We start from the raw sequence: 23459 nt of genomic DNA, 5'->3' as shown, positions 1-23459 counted from the left end.
TTGAGGTACATTCAGGACATCTGTTGTATGGCAATAAGATAAATCTGCTGTAGGAATTTGCCACTCTGTGTGTTGATAGAGCTTCTGGAAAATAAAAAAAGAATCATACCCTTTTAATTCTTACAGCCAAACACCTTAACATTTAATCTTAGCCACATTCTGCCCTGTTTTTTTTACTTTTAACTCAATGTCTTGGTTTTATCAAGTTGATTCAGAACAGTTTTGTGGTTCTGTTACAGGGCAGACACATAAGGTGACTTTTGAAGGTTGTGTAATAACACATCTCATGTTTTCTCCAAGTGTCATTCTTACTTTCCATTTTTGCAGTGAAATATTTTCATGCCCATAGCCTTGAATTGGATTTGTCTAACTTTTGTTTACTGCATCACTGCCAGTGATCAGAATTACTCATGTGATGTACAGCTTTGAAAAAGCTGGTGAACATTGTTTTATTGAAAAACAGCAAAAAAACACCCACAAATCCCCTTGGCAGTCATATAAAGAATGTGCTTATGCTGGAAATGACAGAAAGCCAAGTAAATTCCCTTTTCCCACGTGGCCAAGTGGAACGAGATCACAACGAGATGATGAGAGATGAGGAATCTTTGGGTTTGTCAAACTTCATTTTGGTCTGTTGGCTCAAAATAGGAAGAGAACAGAGCTGTATGACAGCACATGAAGTTTTTTCCTCGTTGTCTGTGCTTCAGGTGGATTGTTTATCGGCAGACCATGGATAGTCCAGAGTGTTTCAGTGCTTCTCACTTCCAGCGTTTCCTGGCCGGGCTCCTGGAGGCCCAGCAGAACCTCGGGGTCCGTCAGGCTGGGAAGAGCAGGAGGCTCCTGGTGGTGCTGCAAGGGTAAAAGTTTGAAACTCTTGGAACTGTTATGTGGAATAAGGGAATTCTGGTTTACTTGTGGACCAAACTCAGTTTTTCTGTTCTTCTTGATTTTGTCGTTACTTTGGAAAAAAGGTGTCTGTAACCTTGATTTCCGTGTTCTGGAAACATTGTGCACTCACAGCCCAGAACCCAGAACCAGAGCTGTGCCCTGGGCTGATCCCCCAGCAGGGGAGGGGGATTCTGTCCCTGAGCCTTGCCCAGGTCAGACCCCACCTGCAGAGCTGCCCCAGCCCTGGGGCCAACAGCAGGAGGATGTGGAGCTGCTGGAGAGAGTCCAGAGGAGGCCATGGAGATGCTCCAAGGGCTGGAGCCAGGCTGGGAGAGCTCACTTGGAGAAGAGAAGGCTCCAGGGAGTGCCTTCCAGGGCCTAAAGGGGCTCCAGGAGAGCTGGAGAGGGACTTGAGACCAAGGGATGGAGGGACAGGACATAGGGAATGGCTTCTAATTGAAAAAGGGAAGATTTGGTTGGGATATTGGGAAGGAATCCCTGGAAGGAATTCCAGGGAGGCCCCTGGATCCCTGGAAGTGTCCAAGGCCAGATGGGAGCAACCTGGGATAGTGGAAGATGTCCCTGGTTGTTGCAGGGGGTTGAACTAAGATGACCTTTAAAGGTCCCTTGCAACCCAAAGTGTTGTGTGATTCTGACTGCAGAGCTGCCAGCAGAAATCAGCCTGTCAGAACCTGTTGTCTGATAGAGCAGGTGACAGCAGAGGAAGAGTTAGTAACGTGTTTTGGATAAATGCCATTTTCCTTGTGGGATAAAGGTGAAGACTGAGCCACCTCTGGTTGACATTTCCATCTCCAGTGTAGCATTTGATAACGAGGATCATCTTCTGAGTCATTAGAAAGTGACATAAACCAGTGTGAGGGAGGCACTACCCTGACCTGGCTGCAATGATTTCCAGTTTATCCTTTTCACTGAGGATATACAAATGGACCTCAGCATTTTCTTCATTGGGGTCCATTCTCATAGTGCTAAAAACATCATTTTTTTTTCCATGTTGGAGCCAGATTGATTTATTTTTTTGTGTAATTAGTAGAGATGGTGTAAAGTCCAGTGATGGGCAAAATAGCTGATACTCTGGTAGCAGCACTGGCTTCAGGAACAATTGGAAGTCTTCCATTCTCTCTGGATAGTTGGATTTGGTATAAACAGCTTTAGAGTAGCTGGAGTTCTCTAAATATCCTATTGAGTTGATAACTTGACAGTAGAGAAAAGTTTGTAACTGGCTGAGAAATAAATACCTGAAATTAAAACTTGGGTTCACCTTGTTGTCATACAGAGATAAAATATAGCAGTGGTTGAAGTCCTGAGAAAAAATGGATGCATTAATGACAGAAACATATTTAAATTGGGATGCTGATAAGTGAGAGATGCTGTTATTTTATTGCTTTTTTTACTCAAATTGTGCTTAATATGCTTGGCATTAGGCATAAAACGTTTGTGTTAGATTGTGCTTTTTGTGCTTCCTGCAAGCTGGACTTTCCACTTGTTGAGTGCAAAGTTTACACTGTTTTTCTCTGGAGTTGCTAATAATTTATTTTTAATGCAACTTACAATCAGATTGTCTGGATTTGCTGGAGTTGTCTGGATTTGCCAAGTTCTGATCTGCTTTCCATCTCTTTTGGTAGCAATTTTAGAAATCTCATTTTCCTCTGAGCCATTGATTTCTTCCTGGCTGGGGAATTGTGGTGTTCTGGTTCTCTGAACCCATTTTTCATTTTGGTTTCTTGCAGGTACACTGATGTTATTGATGTTGTGCAAGCTCTGCAAACTCACCCTGACCCAGATGTGAAATCTTCTTTCATCATTGGAGCAGTCAACACCTGTGTGGAGCCTCTGAGCTGCTACATGGAACACAGGTGTGCTTTGAAATATTTTAAGAACAGATATCTCTATTTTTGCTATCACTTTTATAATAATTAGTGATTTATGATGGTTAAAAGCCACTGAACTGACTTAAATCCCATAAAACTGCTTAATAATCCATCTTGGAGGAACTTGGAAGTGCTGTTTGGTTTATCAGGATGGCACTTGGTTTCCACTGGATATATAATTTTATAGAATATCAATAAAAGTTTAGCTCCCAGAAGAATAAACAAAGATTGTTTAAATGCAAATCCTCTGATTTGTAACATTTGGAGAATCTGTTGTGCTCTGAATAATTCTCTTTTTTGCCATCTTTTTGCAAGTCAGACTAAAAATGGAGACGTGCATCTCAGTTTGGGTTATTGATTCTGCCACTACTTTTGGATATTTAAAAAGACTTTGCAGGTTTAAAATATGGAATTTAAGGGAAACAACCCCTTAAATGGGGAAGAGAATGACAAAGCACGGAAGCCAAAGCATTGCAAGTGTTAAAATCTGATATCCTGGGTTACTGCAGAGTCAGGGTGGGGAGGAAATGGTCACAGAGCCAAGTCACTGACCTTTTGAAATAGTGTGGTTTCGTAGTAAATGTGTGTGCTCCAGACTTCAACAAACATGGAAATCATTTCTCAGACCTATCTGTAAAATTGTAACACTCCAATTTTTTAATTATGCCTTGCAGCTGATTTGATAAAAGTAAGTTCCAGCAGTTAGAGTTTTTGGAGTTGGTAGCACTGCTTCTGTTTGTGATCAAACTGTGCCTCACAGCTTAGAGGTGAACTGCCCAAGCAGTTTCTAAAAGTGCATTCCTGACATTTCCTGGCTGGTCTTAAACACTAACCAACGTGCTGCTTGTGCTTTGCAGTAGTCATTAAATAGACCTTACCTTGCTGCTTCTTCTTGTCTCTGTGACAAAGATACCAAATAAAGACTACATAAAATATTGGTGAATTGATGCTGGAGTGCTGTTTAAAACTTGTTCTTTCCATAATTATAGGAAAGACAAGTTCTATTTCTGTTTTATTTTTAACTTACTAATGTGTTCCTAGTCACGGTACTGCGTAGTGTTATAGCAGCAGCAGCCTGAATCCTTTAACACTGTTTGTCTCCTGAAATACAGAAGCAATTGAAGGAAGAGGCTCAGCCTGTGCTGTAGATTATTTTTGTTTTGCTTTGGAGTTTTTTTCTGATAAGAATTTACCAAGTAGCCACACAGTGCCAATGGGAAGCTTTGGTGATTTCGCTGTGGGAATGGAGAAGAGTGGATTTCATGTCTGGCTTGAAACTTGCACTCAGGAAAATCAAACCCATTTCCTGCCTCAGAGTTCAGCACTGTAGAAATCCAGCTCTTCCATGAGCATGGGATGAAGCTTTTCCCCATTCTGAATTAGTAGACCAAGGCAGGGGAGAGGGAGTTGAAGGGAACAGGTAAAATACTCTCTTTGAGGTCCATGATAAAGGTCCTGAAAATAATTGTCACTTGTCTGACACAGCAGCAGAAATTGGCATTCTGTACATCCAATCTTTATATGGAAAGTTCCCACTCTTTGAAAGACACAATTCTTTAGGGCAAACTTTAAATTCCTATTGTTTAAATAAGAATTAAAGTAACATTGAAGCATTTCTAACTCCTTAGAATACAGAATAAATTGCATGGTGGGAATGAGCTCTTACATCTGTTGGAGAATTAAAACTGTCTGATTTTTTTGGGGAAAAATCCTGATTTTTGGGGGTAAAAAATCCTGAATTTTTTGGGGAAAAATCCTGAAAGGCATAACCTGTGAGGATGTTGCAGTTATATGGATTGAGGAAAAGAAGCATGAAAATGGTTTGGTTCATGAGACTCTGTCAGCATCCAAGTGAATGTAAATGTTTTACTTAAATAATAATAATAACCATTCTTGATATGTGAACTTTTTGGTTTTTTAGGCTTCTTTTCCCCAAGTTCTTGGACCAGTGTTCACAAGGTATGTGTCACTTTTCCTGACTTTGAGCTCTACAGAACAATAACTGAGCCATGTGGCCAAATAAATACCTGTATTTATTATTTTGTGCTATTAATACACGTAGCCAAAGGGTCATGGTAAACTCTTGGAGGTAAGAACAGACAATCTCTGCCTACATCAAACATCATAGGCAGAAAATGAAAAAAATTCTGGAGCTTGATCCATTTTGAAGTCCTCATCTGCAGGATGGGTTTCCCAAAAATCATGAATTAAACTGCTCACCTTGAACTGCTGTAACTGGGAGTGAAATTAATTGGATTGGAGTTCCACCCTCCTTTGGGGTTGTGTGAGGAAATGGAGCTTTCCTTTCATTTCTGCTCTATTAGAAAGGGAAAATGAGGGGTGACCCCAAATCCTCCTCTTGGTGTGGCCTGGAGGGTCCTTGCAGGGCACATCTCACACTGCAGCAAAGCAGCTGAGCTGCAGGGCTGGTCCTTAGCTGTGTGTTCAATTTTATATCCCAAAAAAATCACTGGCTGCATTGTCCTCCTTGTCAGGCTTGGGAATTAGAGCTGATGTTTGCATAAATGGGATATGATCCTTCCTCACCTGCCCTCAAATCCCTGCCCCATCCCTGCAAGTGGTCAAGGCCCAGTTGGATTTATTTTGTCTTCATATTTAAGTGGAGTTTTAGGGAAATCAGAGTAGGATGCTGTGCTCCTCTTGTGGCTGCTTAAACTCAAATTGCTCTGCTTGGCTGCCAGAGTGGTGCCACCTCTTCTTCCTGTGTGAAGAGAACCCAAAAGAATGAAGTTGTGCATAGGCTGGTCAGAAAGTAGGTGCTGTTATATAAATCAGTATTTCCTTTGGAGAAAAATGTTGGTGCTCCAGATTGGGAAACTGCCATGTGTACAGCCACTGGTAAATTTGAAGAGAGCAGGAGAATGTTAAGAATATAAAGCATTATTAATAAATAAAGATAAATTAAAGGTGCAAAAATGCCTTTTTGTTTTATGAAGGAATAAATAAATACTCAAAGCTTTGTTTTTCTTAAAGTGAATTTTTACAGTCCTGATAGGGTGAGAATTGATCATTGTTGAAGGAGAGACTGCAAAATGCCCAGGACAAGAGTAGCTGATTTTCTTACAGTCAAAATACTGTAGGAATCACCAATCCAGGAGGTTAGAGGAATGTTCTTGTGCAGGGAATAATTTCTGCACGTTGCAAAGTGTTGTCATCCAGTTCTGTGATACAGAATGTGACATCAGATGGCCAAGAGATCCCTTCATTTAAAGAAATTTTTCACATAAATAGGGGCAATTTTTGTTTAAAAGGTTCAGGAGGAAAAATCTGCTTTGAAGTGAGATGTGGCACACTTAAACTTTCCAGACAGATGCAGAGTTGTGTCATGTGTGTAGCAGAGAATTCACATCTGCATAATTCATAGAATCACAGACTGGTTTGGGTTGGCAGGGACCTTAAAGACCAATTAGTGCCACCCCCTGCTATGGGCAGGGACACCTTCCACTATCCCAGGCTGCTCCAAGCCTCATCCAGCCTGGCCTTGGACACTTCCATGGACCTTGTTCTACTGGGCATTGTACAGATGTGAAAACAGAACATTGTGGGTGTAAGAAAAGCCAACAGGCAAGTAGGAATTAATTAGGCTTGGGTTTTGTACCTTCTCCTCAGAACTATTTACCCAATTTGGGGAGTGAGTTGGGTTTGCCTTTTGCTGCCTTTCTCTTTGTCACAGGGGTACCTGGGCACATTATCAATGTGGCATTTTCCAAAATTGCTGTTTGGAGAGCCCCAAGACTGACAGAGGCAGAGACTGGGAGAACTGACAAAGCCTTGAGCAGAATGACCAACATGAGTATCCTGTGCATACTTGTTTAAACTTCCCCAAAATTTCCTGCCACCATCTGTGTGCTGTAATTCCCTTTTGTGTCTTTCTTTTGTCTTTCTTTCCTTGCTTTCTTTCTTGCACAGAAGCTGTAAGATGATACCTTCCTAGTCTAAGAAACATCCCTTGTGAAACAATTTCATATAGAACACAAATTAAGACATCACCATTGTTAAATATTCCCATTGTAAGTTCTGGAGCAAAGAGGAGCCATTATTTTCATACAGCATATGTATTTTTAATCCATCCCTCCTGTTCCTTTCCTGCTTCCATTGAACATGTTATTCCTCAGGCTGCAAGGGTTCTTTTCTTTAGACGAGTTTATAAATAAAGATTTAAACAAAACTGGGTGGTCTTCAAAATGCATCTCTTAGAAAGAGAGATGGCAGTGGCAGTTTAAATAGGAAAGGTTGAATTTGTTCATTACTGAAGCTGTAGAGGCACCTTCCAGTTCTCAGCAAGTTGTTTTTTTGTTGGATCACACTCCCTGTCCATCAGTCTGGGGTCATGAACGGGTGCCTGTGACCCTGACACCTCCAGGGTTTATAGCTGGGTGTGAGCAGAGCCAGAGCTCGTGGGTTCCTGGGTTCTGAGCAGGATTCTCCTGCTTCCAGGGCTGTGTGGGAGTTTCCAGTCAGGAATGACCAGGAGTGCCCTGGGCCAGGCACACAGGAAGCAGAGATTGATGGAGAAGGAGCAGGGGTGGTGAGGAGGAGATGAGGTGCAGAGGTGTGTGATCTGCTAGACTGGATTTTCCCTGAAACTTTTTGACTTTGAGCTTTTCCAGCTTAACCCTTGACATTTATGGATCCTCTTCAAGGCACAGTGCTGTCAGTTTTCACATGGGCTCAGTGGTAGCACAACCACAGGGTGGTGGTGGGTGATTCAGGAATCCCAGAATGGTTTGAGTTGGAAGGAAACTCAAATCTCTTCTCATTCCAACCCTCTGCCACGAGCAGGGACACCTTCCACTATCTCAGGCTGCTCCAAGCCCCACCCAGCCTGTCCTGGAATATTCCAGGGGTGGAATTATTATCTTATTCATGGCATGATTATCTTATTCATATTTTTATCCTAATTTCATGATTAATATCCCCAAACTTGATATCATTTCAAGCCTGCAGTGGCTTAAATTTCAAAGGGTGCTTGCTTGTTCTCCTTCCTTTTCTCCCCTTTCCCAAGAGCAAGTGTGAATTGTAGAAAACAGGGAAGTTCCTGAAATTGAGATGGAAACTTCTGTGCAAGGTTAAAAACCCTCCATCCAATGATGGAGATTTATTTGTGCTGCTAATAAAGTTCTGGCTTGGAAGGGTCAGTGATGCAGAGAGCAGTGACTGGGAGTGTGTGGTGTAATGGAAATGCTCCAGAAATATTAGGTGTGGGAATTTGTGTGTGAAGCAGCTTGGATTTGCATGGATTAATGTGATTTAAGATTTGTGTAAAGACCAGGAACTACTTCAGGCAGCAGATCAGGTGTGATCAGTTGTTATATCTTTGCTTTAAATAGTTGGAGGCAGAGGAAACACATCCTGGCTCAGTTTTTCATGGATATTGGAGATTTTCTGTTCTTCCTTCCACTCCACTTGTAGCCACAGGAAAGAGTCAGAACAGGGCTGCACATCTTGAGCAGAGAAATACCATTTATTGTAAAATTACAGAATTGTTTAGGTTGGAAAAGGCCTCTAAGATCACCAAATCCAGTCATCAACCCAACACCACTGCCCAGTTCCCCCTTACCCTGTGTCAAAAGCCACATCCACGTGTTCTTTGAACACTTCCAGGGATGGGAACTCCACCACTGCCCTGGGCAGCTGTGCCAGGGCTTTACAACCCTTCCCATGAAGAAATATTTCCTAATATCTCATCCAAACCTCCCTTGGCACAACTTGAGGCCGTTTCCTTTCCATTTCCTCTCCATGCCTCACTCATTCAGGACAATTCAGACATCCTAGGGAGTCACCAAGTGTTGACACTGCAATTTCTTTGAGGAACTGGGCTGAAACTCAAATCATGTATGATTGGAAAGCAGGGATCCTATAACTGAAATTAACTGGACAGTTTTCTGTTATCTTTTTGACGCCTCATGGGTTCAGTCTTGCTATCTGAATACACTTTTGGGGTCTTTAAAGATAAAAAATAACCCTAAATCCTTCTCTTGTTTTTGGAAGTGGCAACTGAGTGTCCAGAATATTGATTTTTAGCTGTTTAGTCTCTTACTGCACATTGAATTCACCAAGAGACTTTACACCTTAGTGTTCTATTTTTTGTTCTTTTAAACTAGTCCTGCTCAAATTGATTCTTGTATGGATTTGCTATTTAAATTAATTGATTCTGTGGATTGAGTCTAAATTGATTCTGTTAGATGAAAGACTGTCTGCTTGATTTTTTTGTTGTAGTGGATTTTCTTTTTGTCTTTATTGAAAGAAGGTAGTGAGAGGGAAGGAAAATAAGAGAAGAATGGTTGGAATATCCCTGAATGGTTTATTAGTCACTGTTTACATGCCTGAGCTGTGTAAATTATCCCCTGATTTCCTTCCACAGGACTGGTGAGTAACGTGGTTTTCACAAGTCATGCCACAGAGCAGAGGCACCCACTCCTTGTGCAGCTGCAGAGCCTGATCCGAGCAGCAAATCCTGGAGTTTCCTTCATCCTGGCAGAAAATGGAATTGTAACGAGGTAACGTTAATCAGGATTTATCACTTTTGGCACAGGGGCCACGAGCACTCAGAAACTTCTGTTCTCTTGTTTTTACTTGGGTGATTTATAGGAAGGAAATGCAGATTTTTCTTAATTGCTTGTTGTGAAAAAGGGATTTTCCCTTTACATTTATGGGCATATAAATCCAGGGATTAGGAAATGTGTTTTGTTTGCAGAGTGTGATTTATGTTACTGTTACTGCCATACTAAAGGAAAAGTGCTCTTAATTTTACTGTCACTAGCACATTGTTTTATGTAAGTAGATAGTGGCCATTTTATTTAACTTAGAAAATTAAAAATCTTCATTTTTATCTCTTTACAGGAACGAGGATATTGAATTAATTCTCTCAGAAAGCAGTTTTTCAAATCCTCAGATGATGAGAGCTCGATATTTAATGTACCCTGGCTGGCAAGTATCTAGACTGAGAAGTATTAAAACTATTTTTCTAATTAACTTGAAGATTAAAATGTTTCACTAACTTCATTTATATTTTTTTCCCCAAGACTACTCATTTGGATCAGGCAGCAGCTTTGTAAATCATTTTTAAGAGAGCTGATGATTATTCTTAGTGGATACAAGATTGCTGCCCTGTTAGGGGGGAAAAAGCTCCTTTCTGGATACCATTTAAATCAATGGCAAGATTACTGTTGCTTTCCAGAAGAATAGGCAAGAACCCTGTGGGAATAAACTGGGAAGGATTGGGATGGGTGAGGTCAATAATGACTGGAGTAATTTCATCCTGACAGCTATTCAGCATTACTGGAATGAACTTGCTCTGTCAGCCTGGCCATTAGCAGAACAATTATTCACAAAACCCAGGAACCTCAGTGACAGCCTTGGCACAGCTGAGGCACAAACCCACGTGGCACCAAACTTCCCACTGAACACCGAGGGAGATTTCTCCTGGCTCAGGGCTCTTCACACATCTTGTTGCAATTATCTGTGCTGCACCTTTTTGGCAGAAATCTGCAGCTGTCAGCTGTCATAACTCCTGGCTGACCGGGCTCTGTGCTGCAAACATCATTTATTTATCATACCTTGCAGCCCTCTGCATCTCTTTATTAATAAATTTGCTTCTGAATTGGATGCAAGTAGCCAAGTAAAGCTACTGGAGTGAACAAGCACAAGGCTTGGGATGAGGATATTGAATTAATATCATCAGAGCTGCTTGTGGATTGCATGGAGCCAGAGAGAGAGCAGGAAAAGAAAGTATTTCAAACTTTTGGACAGCTGTTAATCTATTTGATGACAGTATGCAAGAATTGGATCTGGTAGCGTGGAAGAGAAAGAGCAGCTGGAAGAGTATCAAAAACATCCAGGGAGATCTTACTGCAGCCTTGCAGCACCTAAAGAGGGCTCATAAAAAAGGAGTAGAATGAGTTTTTACACGGGTAGATGGTGACAGGACAAGGGAGAGAAGGTTTTTAAGCTCAAAGAAGAGTGATTTAGATTAGATATTAGGGAAAATTCTTCCCTGTGAGGGTGGGCAGGCCCTGGCACAGGGTGCCCAGAGAAGCTGTGGCTGCCCCTGAATCCCTGGAAGTGCCCAAGGCCAGGCTGGACAGGACTTGGAGCACCCTGGGCTAGTGGAAGTTCTCCCTGCCCATGGCAGAGGTGGGAATGAGATGATTTTTAAGGTCCATTGTGACTCAAACATTTCATGACTTTATGGAAAAGAGTCCTGAGTGCTTTCACCAACCTAATGCTGTTTGGAGCACATTTTATGGAGAGAAGAAAGCTCTGTATTTTCCTTCCTCTGAGCAAGAATCTGTGGTGCAAGAACAGGCATTCTTTGTTGGATGGGAAGCAGAAACTCCTGTGATTTCTGTCTGTTGAAGGTGTTTGTTTGTGTCTCCAGGTACGAGGGCACTTACGGGGCTGGGCCCGTGTTCCCTCCCATGGTTCAGATCTGCGTGTGGTTCAGTCGCCCTCTGGAGAAAACACGATTTGTGACCAAATGCAAAGGTACTGAACTTTCCCTGACTTGACTGAAATCCAAGTTGGGGATGCTGGGGGATAGAGGGGAAGGAAGGCATTGACGTAACACAGTTCTTTAATCACTGCTGAAATTCGCTTTTAATTGAAAACTCAGCTTTTCTTCTGAAAAGTACAGTAAATTCTGTTCCTTAGTGTCTGCTCTGGAAAACTGGCCCATGATTTTTGTTCAGATGAAAATCATAATTGAATTTTTGATTTCTAGGACTGAGACAACTTCCTATCTTTGCTTTTTATTTTATGTTTCATTGTATTTAGTGGTGTTGAAATACAGTTTTATAAGCAACCATCAGCTTCTACTTTTTATGCTAAATAATTCTTTGTAGCTGCTAGAAAACAGGCTTATCTCTAGAGCAGATACATTATCAAGCTTCTTCTCTCCATAGCCCAGTAGTGTTAAAGAGGAGGATTTTACCTCCCACACACACTGTGAGAGTTCCTTCTGCCAAACACATTTCCCAAACTCCATGGCAAAGAATGAGAAAATAAATGTTGCATAGTGGGACTCCAAGGGACATGGCAGCTTTTCCTTTGGAAGCACTGGGATGTGGATTAGAGATCAGTTGCACAGGTTTTACCAGAAGCTCCACCAAGGAGAAGAAAAATAAGTTGAGATAATCTGTTTGCTTTCTGTTTCAAACAGCAATTAAGTCATTGCTCAAGCCAAGTCCTTTTTCTGGGAACATTTATCACATCATGGGCAAAGTGAAGTTTTCAGGTAAGGGCAAATTACTCCTGAGGTGTTGTGATCACACTGTAAGTTATGGGTATTTAAAAAAGTATTTCTGGGCTCTGTCTGCACCAGTGTTGATGTTAGATTAGATTAGCAATTATCAGGCCCTTCCTTCTGTCTTCTCCTTGTTAGATGCTGATAAAGTCATTGAAGTCTGTCACAACACAGCAGCAAATTCCCTCAGCCTGGTGCCTGTTCCGGAGGGGGCAGCTCCTCCCGATTCCAGAAGTGATGCCAGAGACTGCAGCAGTCAACAGGAATATTTCCTTGTGTTCATTGGCTGCTCCCTGAAGGAAGAGGATATCAAAGATTGGCTCAGAGAAACTGCAAAACAGGTTTGTGGACAGGTTTCCTTTTGTTCAGTGCTTGCCATTTCTTAACAGCCAAAGGAAAAATCCGAGTGTCTCTGTGAAACGTTTGGGTTTCTTAATTAATCTCTTTTTTCCTTCTATCAAAGTATTGACATTCTAGGGTGCAAATCGATTTCAGGAAGGGGACTAAGAGTTTACAAATGTGTGTTGTAATCTCTGTATTGTTTTAGTGCTTGCTACAGCTTATTCATGGATTGATCTGCTCTTGAATGCTTGAGCAAATGGATTATGTCCAGGATAAACACAGGATGATTTAGCTGAGCTGTGATTGCCAAGGGCTGAAGTGTGCTATGAAATAAATCTTCAAGTACCTGAATGCTGGCAAAGCTGAAAATTTGTTTTGATTCACTAAATTAAACCTCCTTGGAAGTAATCCACTGAAATGGAGGGTAGAGTCCTGTTCATTTTGTCATCCTTAATTAGTCAAGTGTATTTCTGTGTGGCTGATGCATCCATGCAATAAGGAGTAGGGAACAGGGAATGTGGCTGTTGTAGGAAGCTCAGAAGGCACAGTTTGCACAGAGGGACTGCCACAGCTCATTGATAGAATCCCAGATCCATAAAATCCTGGAATGGTTTGGGTTGGAAGGGACCTTAAATCCCATCCAGTTCCACCCTCCTGCCATGGGCAGGGACACCTTCCACTATCCCAGATTGTTTAAAACCCTGTCCAACCTGGCCTTGGACACTTCAGGAATGGGGCAGCCACAGCTCCTCTGGCCAAGCTGTGCCAGTAGAACTTTTATGGGACATTTGTAAGTTAAAAATACTCCATGTTACTTCTGTGTGGATTAGGATTTGCACAGTGTCTCTCTCCAAAAATTTGTGTAGGAAGGGAAAAGTGTTTCCTGCAGACTGTGGCTGGAGCAGTTGCTAAGGTTCTAAGATATCTGAGGTTTCTGAGATGCTCAGGTTCTCATCTCCTGTTCCCCTGTTGTGTTAAAATTAATCAGTCTTCTCTGCTGATTATCTCATGCTCTGTACTTATCACAGGGCTAATATATGGAGACAAATCCTTTGCCATGTAAGAAAGCTCTTTGTGGAATACCACTTAAATTTTATGAAAACTTGGAACTTATATGCTTATCTCAAGTGTGAAGTGTTTCCTCTTTGAGCAATTCAAGGCCATAAACACTTTTTGTACAGTCATGGCTAATTGAGGGTTTCAGATAGCTCTAAGAGTTACCACATGCTGCAGGAAAGAAAGGGATTACAGAATTTCTCAGGCTCAAAACTATGTTGTTTTTCTGTTACTGTGCCAGCTTTCTTACAGTAAAGCTGCATTTAAATTGTCTTGTTTAAAATACTTGAAGAATTTTTCATTTCTTAGTGTTTTTTGTAAGATCAGTGAATTTTTACTTTTGTTTTCAGAACATAGTTGTGAGTGCCTTCATAGAACTGAATAATTTTAGAAATGAATTTTTGAAATACATGCTTCTGTTTGGTGGTTTGGGTTGTTTCTGGTTTGTTTTTTTTTTTTTTTTAATTAATTTTTAAACTAAGTAAGCTGTGATATCACATTGTCACTCTGTAGTCACATAACTGGAATCTCATTCTTCATACAGAAACCTCAGAGGAAAGCCCTGAAAACCAGAGGAATGTTAACCCTTCAGGAAATAAAGAACATTCACGTGAGTAAAAGCAATAATTTACAGCCCCTTCTTTTGGCTGATTTCCCTTAAATATATAGATGATATATAGATGATAGAGCACCTGCCACAACAAGTGTGCTGAGCACTAAATTATTACAGCACTTTTGGAGGTACTTGGAGTAAAACTGGAGCTGTCCTGGAGGCATTTGAGATATAAATCTGATCTCAGAGCTCCAAATTCACTCTGGAAAGCAGGAGAAGGTGTAAAATTTGCCATCTTTGGTTGCTGTAATGGCTCTTCCATTTTCTTTTATCTCCTGGAGTCTGTAAGGACTGTCCCTGCAGGTGTTTAATTTAAATTCTTTCCTACTGCAGGTGAAACGCCACTTGGATCCACTTCCAGCTGGTTATTTTTACAATGGGACTCAATTTGTGAATTTTTTTGGTGACAAAATGGATTATCATCCACGTATCCTTTAAAATGGGGGGTTTTGGGGAAGGTTTTAGGTAGGCAGTGAACTGTGCAGCTCTGAAATGTAAAGTGCCAAAGCAAATATGGTAAAGAACCAGTTCTTTGCCAGCTAAATCTCAGTGTTAAAGCCTTTTCTGAGCGATAAGATCTCAGAAACAGAATAGAACCAACAAAACAAACCCTAAACTGCCCATGAGCTCACACAGGGAATAATTTATGGACCACAGCTTGTCAAAGAAATATTTTTCAAACCAAATAGTGCTGTAATAGCACTGAATGCCTGGGCACGACTGATAAAACTTCCAAATGAATGTAATTTTATGTGTGCACACTCAAGTGAAAACAATCATATTTTTGTCCTTAGTATTACCCTGGCATTCCTGGCCAAGGTTCCAGCATGTTCCTGTTGTCCTTGGTCACCACCTGGGGACATGGGTCAGTGGTGGCTGTGGCAGTGCTGGTTTAACCACTGGACTTGGTGATCTCAAAGGGCTTTTCCAGCCTTTGTGATTCTGTGATTTTCTCATAACTTCCTATTGATTTGTCTCTGGTCATCAAATTCCAAATATGTTTTATATTCCCAGTTTACTTTTCACCGTAACTTCACCAGACTTGGTAAAAATCCAGGTGGGTTCTGTGATTTGGAGTAAGAACAGAGTTATTTTCTGTGCCCTGTGGAACAAGGTTAAAATTTGAAATCAGCAGATTTCTGTCTGCAGGGCACAAAATCCAACAGCAAACTTGGACTTCAGTATTCACTGGAAAATTATTGATGCTCCATCCCTGGAAGTGTCCAAGGCCAGGTTGGATGGGGCTTGGAGCACCCTGGGATAGTGGAAGGTGTCCCTGCCCATGGAATGAAGTGGACTTTAAGCTCCTTCCAACCCAAACCATTCCAGGATTCTTCACTCCACCTCCCCCTTGGTGTTTGGCAGTAAAAGCTGCAGGCTAACCCTATCTATTAAATTTTGGGCAGGTTTTTAGACTTCAGCAGAACAGCTGAAAATGTGTTCAGAGAGTCCCAGAATGGTTTGGGTTGGAGGGGACTTTGAAGCTGATCTCATTCCAGCATCTTCCAGGGATGGGGAGTCCAAAACCCCTTTGGGCAACTTGTGCCAGGGCTTCACCACCCTCCCAGGGAAGAATTTCTTCCTAACACCCCATCTGACCCTGTTTTTGCTGTCCTTAGATCCTTCCTCCTGTCTGGGAAACATCCCTTGTGCAGCTCCTTGGTTCCCTGGGAACACAGAGTTGTGGTAACTCTGACTGTAGACTTCCAGAAAGTAATACATTGAATTTCTGCTTTCACTCAGTGTCTCTGAACTGGCCCTTCCTTCAAACCTAGATGTTCTTTTCTACTAAATTCCATGTGTACAAATGTTTTTCCTTCACCTTTCCCAACCAGTAATGGACCAGTTTATGAATGATTACTTGGAAGAAGCCAACAGGGAAATTGAGAAGTACAACAGAGAGCTGGAGGAGCAGGAGTACCACGACCTCTTTGAGCAGAAGACTTAAGCACGTGGGTCCTGGGTGTTTCTGTCCTTGTGTCAGGAACCAGAAATTCTGTTTTGTCCTTCTGGCTCACAAGAAATTGAGTGAAATGTCTGTTTTCAGCACTCCTTCCCAAACTAAGGGATCATTCCCCTAAGGTTGGCATTTAACACGGTAACTGCTTAGCTGTTTGTACTGTCAGGTTTGCTTCCACTTCACCTTAATTCCAGACTGTACAAAGCATCACCTGGAATCTCTGGCTTGTGGTGGAAACTTGGGAAAAAGAAGAAGGAGAAAAGAAGCAAAACTGGATTTATTTCCTAGAAAGGTCAGAATGTCATTGTGAAATTGGGCCATGGTGCAGATATCAAACAATCCTTGGGCGTCCCTTGGAAATCGTTGCACGGGAGCATCGATGAGCAGTGGGGGAATTCAGGATGTGGGATTGGGGTGTTCCCAAAGCGAGAAATGGGGGAGCAGACTTGGAAGAGTCCCCAATCCCAGAACTGTTTGGGTGTTCCCGAAGCAAAAAAATGAGGGAATAAGTAAAAAAAATTAGAAGAGTCCCTAATCCCACAGCTGCTGGGATGTTCCCAAAGCGAGAAATGGGGGAACAATACAAAAAGCTCAGAACTGAGTCCCTAAGCAGCAGCTGTTGGGATGTTCCCAAAGTGAGAAATGAGGGAACAGTGGGAAAAACTCAGAATTGGGTCCCTAATCCCACAGCTCTTGGTGTCTTCCCAAAGCGAGAAATGGGGGAACAGTGGGGAAAACTGTGAAGAGTCCCTGATCCCAGAGCTGTTGGTGTGTTCCCAAAGCAGGAAATGGAATGAGTAAAAAACTTAGAATCCCTGAGTCTGCAGCTGTGTTAGGATGTTCCCAAAGCGAGAAATGAGGGGACAGAGGGAAAAACTCAGAATTGGGTCCCTAATCCCACAGCTCTTGGTGTGTTCCCAAAGCGAGAAATGGGGGAACACTTTCTCAGAGTCCCTGATCCCACAGTTGTTGATGTATTGCCAAAATGAGAAATGGGAGAATAGAGGGAACAGCTCAGGTGAGAATCTAATCCCACAGCTGCTGGGATGTTCCTAAAGCGAGAAATGGGGGAACAATGGGAAAAATTCAGAATTGAGTCCCTAATCCCAGAGCTGTTGGTGTGTTCCCAAAGCAGAAGATGGGAGAATGATTAAAAAATTTAGAATGCCTGAATCTGCAGCTGTAGGATGTTCCCAAAGCGAGAAATGGGGGAACAATGGGAAGAACTCAGAATTGAATGGCTAATCTCACAGTTTCTAGGGCATTCCCAAGGTGAAAAATGTGGAAACAGTGAGAATAAATCAGAATTCTGAGTCCTTAATCCCAGAGCTGTCAGAGCATTCCCAAAGCAAGAAATGGGGAATGGGAAAAGCTCGGATGAGCACCTAATCCCACAGTTAGGATGTTCCCAGAGCAACAGATGGGGGAAGAGTGGGAAAAACAGAAGAATTCCTAATCCCAGAGCTGTCAGGATGTTCCCAAAGCGAGAAATGGGGGAACAATGGGGAGAACTCAGAACTGAGTCCCTAATCCCAGAGCTGCTGGGGCATTCCCGAAGTAAAAAATGTGGAAACAGTGGGAACAGCTCAGAAATGTTCCTAATCCCAGAGCTGTCAGGTGTTCCCAAAGCGAGAAATGGGGGAACACTTTCTCAGAGTCCCTAATCCCAGAGCTGTTAGGATGTTCCCAAAATGAGAAATGGGGGAACAACGGGGAAAATCTCCGAATTGAATCCCTGATCCCACAGCTGCCAGGGTGTTCCCAGAGTGAGAAATGGGGGAATGTTTTCTCAGAGTCCTTAGTTCCACAGCTAGCTAGGGCATTCCCAAAGTGAAAATTGTGGAAACAGTGGGAACAACTCAGAAAAATCCCTAATTCCAGAGCTGTCAGGATGGTCCCAAAGCAAGGGATGAGGGAACGCTCCCACCCCCACCTTCGCCAGGGCAAAGCCCATCTCAAAACCTCAGCACAGTTTTGAGTCTGCACTCGAAATTCTGACTTTAAAGAAAAGCTATTTATACATTTCAGGGTGAAATCAGTGGAGAAATCTTAATTTCTTCCCAGTGCTCTCATTGGGATTCTGGAAAATATTTCCTGGCTGGCTGCAAATGTGCACCTTGCTTAGGTTATCCCTGGAGGATTCCTATTTCAGTCCTAGAAACTAAGCAAGGCAAGGGGGAGGTTCTTCAACTCAACAATTCCTTCTCATGAAGATGAGTGATTTCCAAAGGTAAAAAATAGCAAAGGCTGTTACTTGAAAAAGGCAGGAACTTGTCTGTGGAGCTTCCAGAAGAGTTTGCACACCATAACATTTCACTGTGCTGGTGAGAAATCAGCTTTTAAGTACTCACAACAGAATTTTTATAGTTCCTAAATGATAGAACAGGAATGCTGGCAGCCTGTCCTGGCTTAATTCAGTTTATTTTAAAGAAGGCTTTATAAATCCCTGACTGAAGGATTATAAAGTACCTTAGCAGCTACTTACAGGTAATTATTGGAGTTTATTTGAATAAGCATGCATGTGTTCAGAATTTAGGTGAGAACAGCCCAGCAGGAATTTTTTATTTTCATATTCCTTTGCCTTAGGGACAGCTCAATCTTTTATTGCAACTGCAGCTTTTCTTTCTGAACAGATGTTTGTGATACAGCAAGAAATGGAATGAAAAATCTCTTGCAGCACACTTAAAATACTTCAAATGTATCTGTACAGCCTCATCCCATGGCAGGAAAATGAGATTTAACCCCTGCCATCAAACCTGGGGCCAAATTAGAGTTTGTGCTTAGCTAAAGAGATGTATTTTTTACCTTTGGAATATGGAATAAGTGAAATTTCAGTGACCTGAAGCACATTTTAGGCTGGGTGCTTGTCCTGTGAGTGATCCACAGTGCAGAGGTGGAATTCCAGGTGCTGCAGGCTGGGATAGAAATACTGATAAGATTTCATTCCTTGCTTTCCTCCTAGATTTAAAAATCTGTCTGAATTGAAGACTTTAATATTTTATTTTATTTTATTTTTTGCACACCACGAGACTTTATATAAAAACTACTTGTATCCTGTTAGAGGCCAGTAAAAGCCAGCAATTAGTTTGTGTTTTTAGGCTTTCCTGGGGTATTCCCTGGATCACAAGTGTGGAGCATCCTGATAAAGCTCGTGAGTTTTATCTATGCATGGCTAAATTTTAGTCTTAATATCCTGTAGTGCCTGTAGAGCAAAGGTAGCTAGCAGTGGGGTTGGGGGGCTGCCAGGGGTTTACAACTAAATCCAGTTGGTTGCATGAAATTATTTCGCAGCCCAGAATTTTTAGGAATCCCAAAATTCTGGTGGTAGCGCTGCAATAAAGAAAAAAAAAAAAAAGGGCATTTAAGGAAATTGGACTCCAGTTGGAATTGCTTTGCCAGTTAACTCAGTGTAAACCCAGCTGTCCCAGTTCTCTCATCTGCAAAGCCATATTTTTAGAGTAGTGGGATGTGATGTGGGAAGAAATTCCAGTGGTTGGGACAGCAGGCACGTGGTGGAGGCTTTGTCTCGACTCCTGAGTGGATACAGAGTAGATTTAAGTGCAATTGATTGAAAATAGATGAAGATGCTGTAGCTGATTTTTTTGCTCTGCTGAACTCTTTTTAAGAACTCCAATTTGTGCAGCTCTCAATTCAATATGGATGGGGCTGATCCAGCTGGAATTCCAAGCCCTGTGAACAAAAAACAAACAAACAAAAAAAGGAAATAATTGGGGTTTGAGTGTGCAAATTGAGCTGTTCCTTAAAAACTGGAGCAGAAGAGCTCAGAACAAAGGCCTAGAACCCTCCTGTCCTGTGCTGCATGTGCTCTATGGTCATAGCTGTGTATTACAAAGACCTTTCACCAGACTGCTACTGGCTCAATTCATGTATTTTGGTATTGAAACAAATTGATTACCTCAATTTTTATCGTTTATTTTTGAACTGTGACTTTCAACCAGAACAAAGAGATAAAAAAAAAATAAAAAATAAAAAATAAAAATACCGAAATAGTGAAACTGTGACAATGGTATCCTTTAAATGTAGTAGTGCCTTGCAGATGACACCATTTATTCCCCAAATAAATGGATGTCAGGGGTTGCACCCCCCACATTTTTTTTTTTAAAGGAAAATAACGGTTTTGGTGAAAGGACTTAAAAATTTAACCTAGTGACAAATATTAGCACAAATGGTTAAACTGTTTAAAAGAAAACTCTTTGAGGACTGAAATATGTAAATGCCTGATGCTGCTGCTGTTGAAGAGCAGTTGCTGATTTTTTGGGAGTCGATTCTTAACGATCAGCAGCGCTTTTTGAATTTTTTTATTTTTATTTTATTTTAGAAGAGTGTAACTTTTGTACTCTGGTCAGAGCTGTTTGTACTGTATGGAATCCCCCAAGCCCAGGGGATTTGGTGTCCTCAATCCTTGGAAGTCGAGGTGAGGATGGAGCCACTCTGAAGGATCGAGGTTTGAACAAATTTTTTTTTGCTACTAATTAAAATAAAAACAACAAAAAGCACCATTTCTAACCCACTGATGTTTGGATACAGCAAAAGTGCCATTACACCGTTCCTTTTCTCTTTATAAATACTTGGAAAAATTTGTGTCCAGGCATTCCTGAGCTTGGGAAGTGCTGAAGAGTCCTCAAGGGGTTTCCACGCTTTGCTGACCTTTGTTAGCAGCTTGTGGTGGTGTTTTTTTTCTTTCTCCTCACCGAGAATGAGTGTGATCAGAAGTTACTGAAGTTATAGGGATTCAAATGTGACAAACTTAGCAGGGGAACCTTTGCAACTTGAGCTGCAATCTGGGAGTATTTGAATTTGAAGCTGTGCAATTTGGGATTAATCCAGTTTTTACACTTTGGCAATTAACACACCGGATTGCAGGGAGGAGTTAAGTTGCATGTGAGGGTTCCCTAATAAGTTGGTTTTTTTTTTTTAATTGTTGTTATTTTTTAATTGAAACTTGTCTGAATTTGCACAGATTTAAGCTCTGGAATACTTTTGTATTCTTAAAAAGGGAAAAAAAATTGTGACTAGTATAGTGAATTGTGAACTGTGAGTCGGTAGAATCACAAGGTTGATCTAATCTTAGGTTGTTAAAAATGTACCTCAGAAAGCTCATGAGAAATCTCTTCATTTTTACACAACAGCCAGATCCTGACTTAACACTTCTCACTTTACAATGTGCCAAAATTCACTTTTATACTAGTTCTCAATGCTTTAATATTTGCAACTCTTAAGTTAAAAACGTGTTATTTACAAACACTACTGTAACTTCAGTTCAGCTGAATGGTGTGATTGAAGCTTTTTGCCTCTCCTATTTATTACACAACTTGATTCAGTAAATATAAAATTACCTTTCCATTTATTTTTGTATTGTTTTACATGTTTATACCTGCAGTTTGTGTGACTTTTACACCTGTAACTCAAATGTGATGGAAAGAACCAATAAACAATATCCATCCACTGGCCTGGCTTTGACTCCTTTTAGAAACTCACAGGTTCCTAAACTGGAATTTTTAAACTTTGAGTGGTTTTCATTTAAAATTTTTAAACTGGCAGAAAGGTGAGTTGTTTATATTCAAAGTAAAATATAAAAAAAATTAAGATTTTGTGTTTTTTTTTTTTTTTCCTGCTATTTTTAGACCTTCTTCCTTGGGCTTTTAATTGGGTAAAATTCAAACCAGAAGAAGATTCATCTGCTTTGTGCTGCTGTTTTTCAGCAGCTGTGTGTGAGCAGAAGTTGCTGTTTGCAGATTTACAAATGCAGGGAGGTGCTAAACCTTCCTCCTTGTGCTCACAGAGATGGGGATGCAGCTTTGAGATCCATGGATCTCAAATCTGGCTGCCATGGAGAGGGCAATCCCACCTTACCCTTCTTTCCCCGAGGGGCTGAGCGTGAATCACATTTTTGCTGGTTAAACTGAGCCTGCAGCTGATTTCTGCCTCTGTTTTACATCACTTTTGCATTTGTTGGGGGAAGGTTTTGTGCTCAATTTGGTTTTTATGAACGGTTTATGTAAAACCAGCCTGTTCAATCCAGTCTGCTTTGCATATTCCAGGTGTGCACATAAACCAGCAGCTTCTGGGGCACGGACTTTGCACTGAAATCCAATCCAATCCAAATTCCTGGCTTTGGAAAGCAGCTCCCACCTGTAAATCAGGAATTTCTGGGGTGGCAGCAGGGCCAGGGCAGTGCCCGTCCCCTGGGCTGGCACTGCTGGGGCACCTCCAGTGCTGGGGGTGCTTTTGGGGTCTCCAGGTACAGGACAGACATTGAGGGGCTGGGGAAGGGTCTGGAGCCCCAGGAGGGGCTGAGGGAGCTGGGAAAGGGGCTCAGCCTGGAGAAAAGGAGGCTCAAGGGACCCTTCTGGCTCTGTACAACTCCCTGCCAGGAGGGGACAGCCGGGGGGGTCGGGCTCTGCTCCCAGGGAACAGGGACAGGAGGAGAGGGAACAGCTCAGGCTGGGCCAGGGGAGGTTTAGATTGGATATTTGGGAAAAATTCTTCATGGAAAGAGTTATTACACATTGCTCAAAAGCTCTCCAAGATTACCAAGTCCAACCATTCCCCCAGCACTGACCTGTGTCCCCAAATTCCACACGGCTTTTAAATCCCTCCAGGGCTGGGGACTCCAACACTGGGCAGCTGTGCCAGGCCTGGAGAGCCCTCTCCATGAAAAAAAATGGAAAGCTAAAAATGCTTGGACAGGATTTAGACAATGGAGAACTGTGTGAGTTTCATTTCATAAGAGAGATGAGGTAGATTTTCCTGAACATTCCCCAGATCAGGGTTTTTAGTCCTGTCTCTTACCTCATTTTGGTCAGTCTGGTTGAATCTGGAGAGGTTTCCAGCTCTCCTCAGATTTTCTAAAGCTCCTCTTCCTTCCATGTGAACTCATCTGGAATTTCTTTGCCTACGTGTCTGCCAACAAATGGTGCCTCTTTAGCTTCATAAATTACCAGCCTAATTAAAGTAATGAATTCCCAAGGGGAATTGCATGGAAATGGGAGCACTTGTTAATTGAATAGCCCTGGGTTCGGCTCCCATTGTACACGTTCCACAAGGTGCTTGTGTGATCCCTCCTATTGAATTAGCTTAAAATAAACCTTCAGGGCAGTTTGATGTCTTGGTAGGAAAGAAAACACCCAATGGGCAAGGCCTGGAGGATTTCAATGGTTTTATAGCTCCAGGACAGACAAAAAAAAACACAACAAAAAAAGAAAAGCATGGAAAGTAAAAATGTGGGTGACCCATTCATGGCTAGGAAATCAGCAGGCACACAATGCATTGTATAGATCACTGCAAAACCTCCCCACACGAGTGAAACAGGAAATTTCTAATGGTTCAAATTGAGCCTTCGCTCAACCCCACCAAAAATCTTCCATTTTTCTGTGTTATCAAAGTTAGTTCAATATTTGCTTTATATACATCCTGTTCCGGACT

The 23459-nt window shown here is 41.8% G+C and overlaps 1 protein-coding gene across 1 annotated transcript in view; it reads left to right on the top strand.

The window, feature by feature from the left end:
* C4H20orf194 (chromosome 4 C20orf194 homolog) overlaps positions 1-21483 on the top strand; it is a 65575-nt gene extending 44092 nt beyond the window's left edge. Inside the window, exons 27-37 of the mRNA XM_015624905.3 lie at positions 708-857; positions 2637-2762; positions 4699-4736; positions 9163-9298; positions 9642-9728; positions 11179-11285; positions 11959-12033; positions 12181-12383; positions 13985-14050; positions 14387-14480; positions 15889-21483. Of these exons, the coding sequence (XP_015480391.1) occupies positions 708-857; positions 2637-2762; positions 4699-4736; positions 9163-9298; positions 9642-9728; positions 11179-11285; positions 11959-12033; positions 12181-12383; positions 13985-14050; positions 14387-14480; positions 15889-16001 (1195 nt within the window). The 3' untranslated portion in view covers positions 16002-21483. The remainder of the gene's footprint in view (positions 1-707; positions 858-2636; positions 2763-4698; positions 4737-9162; positions 9299-9641; positions 9729-11178; positions 11286-11958; positions 12034-12180; positions 12384-13984; positions 14051-14386; positions 14481-15888) is intronic.
* The last annotated feature ends 1976 nt before the right edge of the window (positions 21484-23459 follow it).

The sequence above is a fragment of the Parus major genome, chromosome 4 (genome assembly GCF_001522545.3).
Source record: "Parus major isolate Abel chromosome 4, Parus_major1.1, whole genome shotgun sequence".
Lineage (NCBI taxonomy): Eukaryota > Metazoa > Chordata > Aves > Passeriformes > Paridae > Parus > Parus major.
Note: the sequence above shows the minus strand (reverse complement) of the source record. Positions and strands in the feature narration are given on the sequence as shown.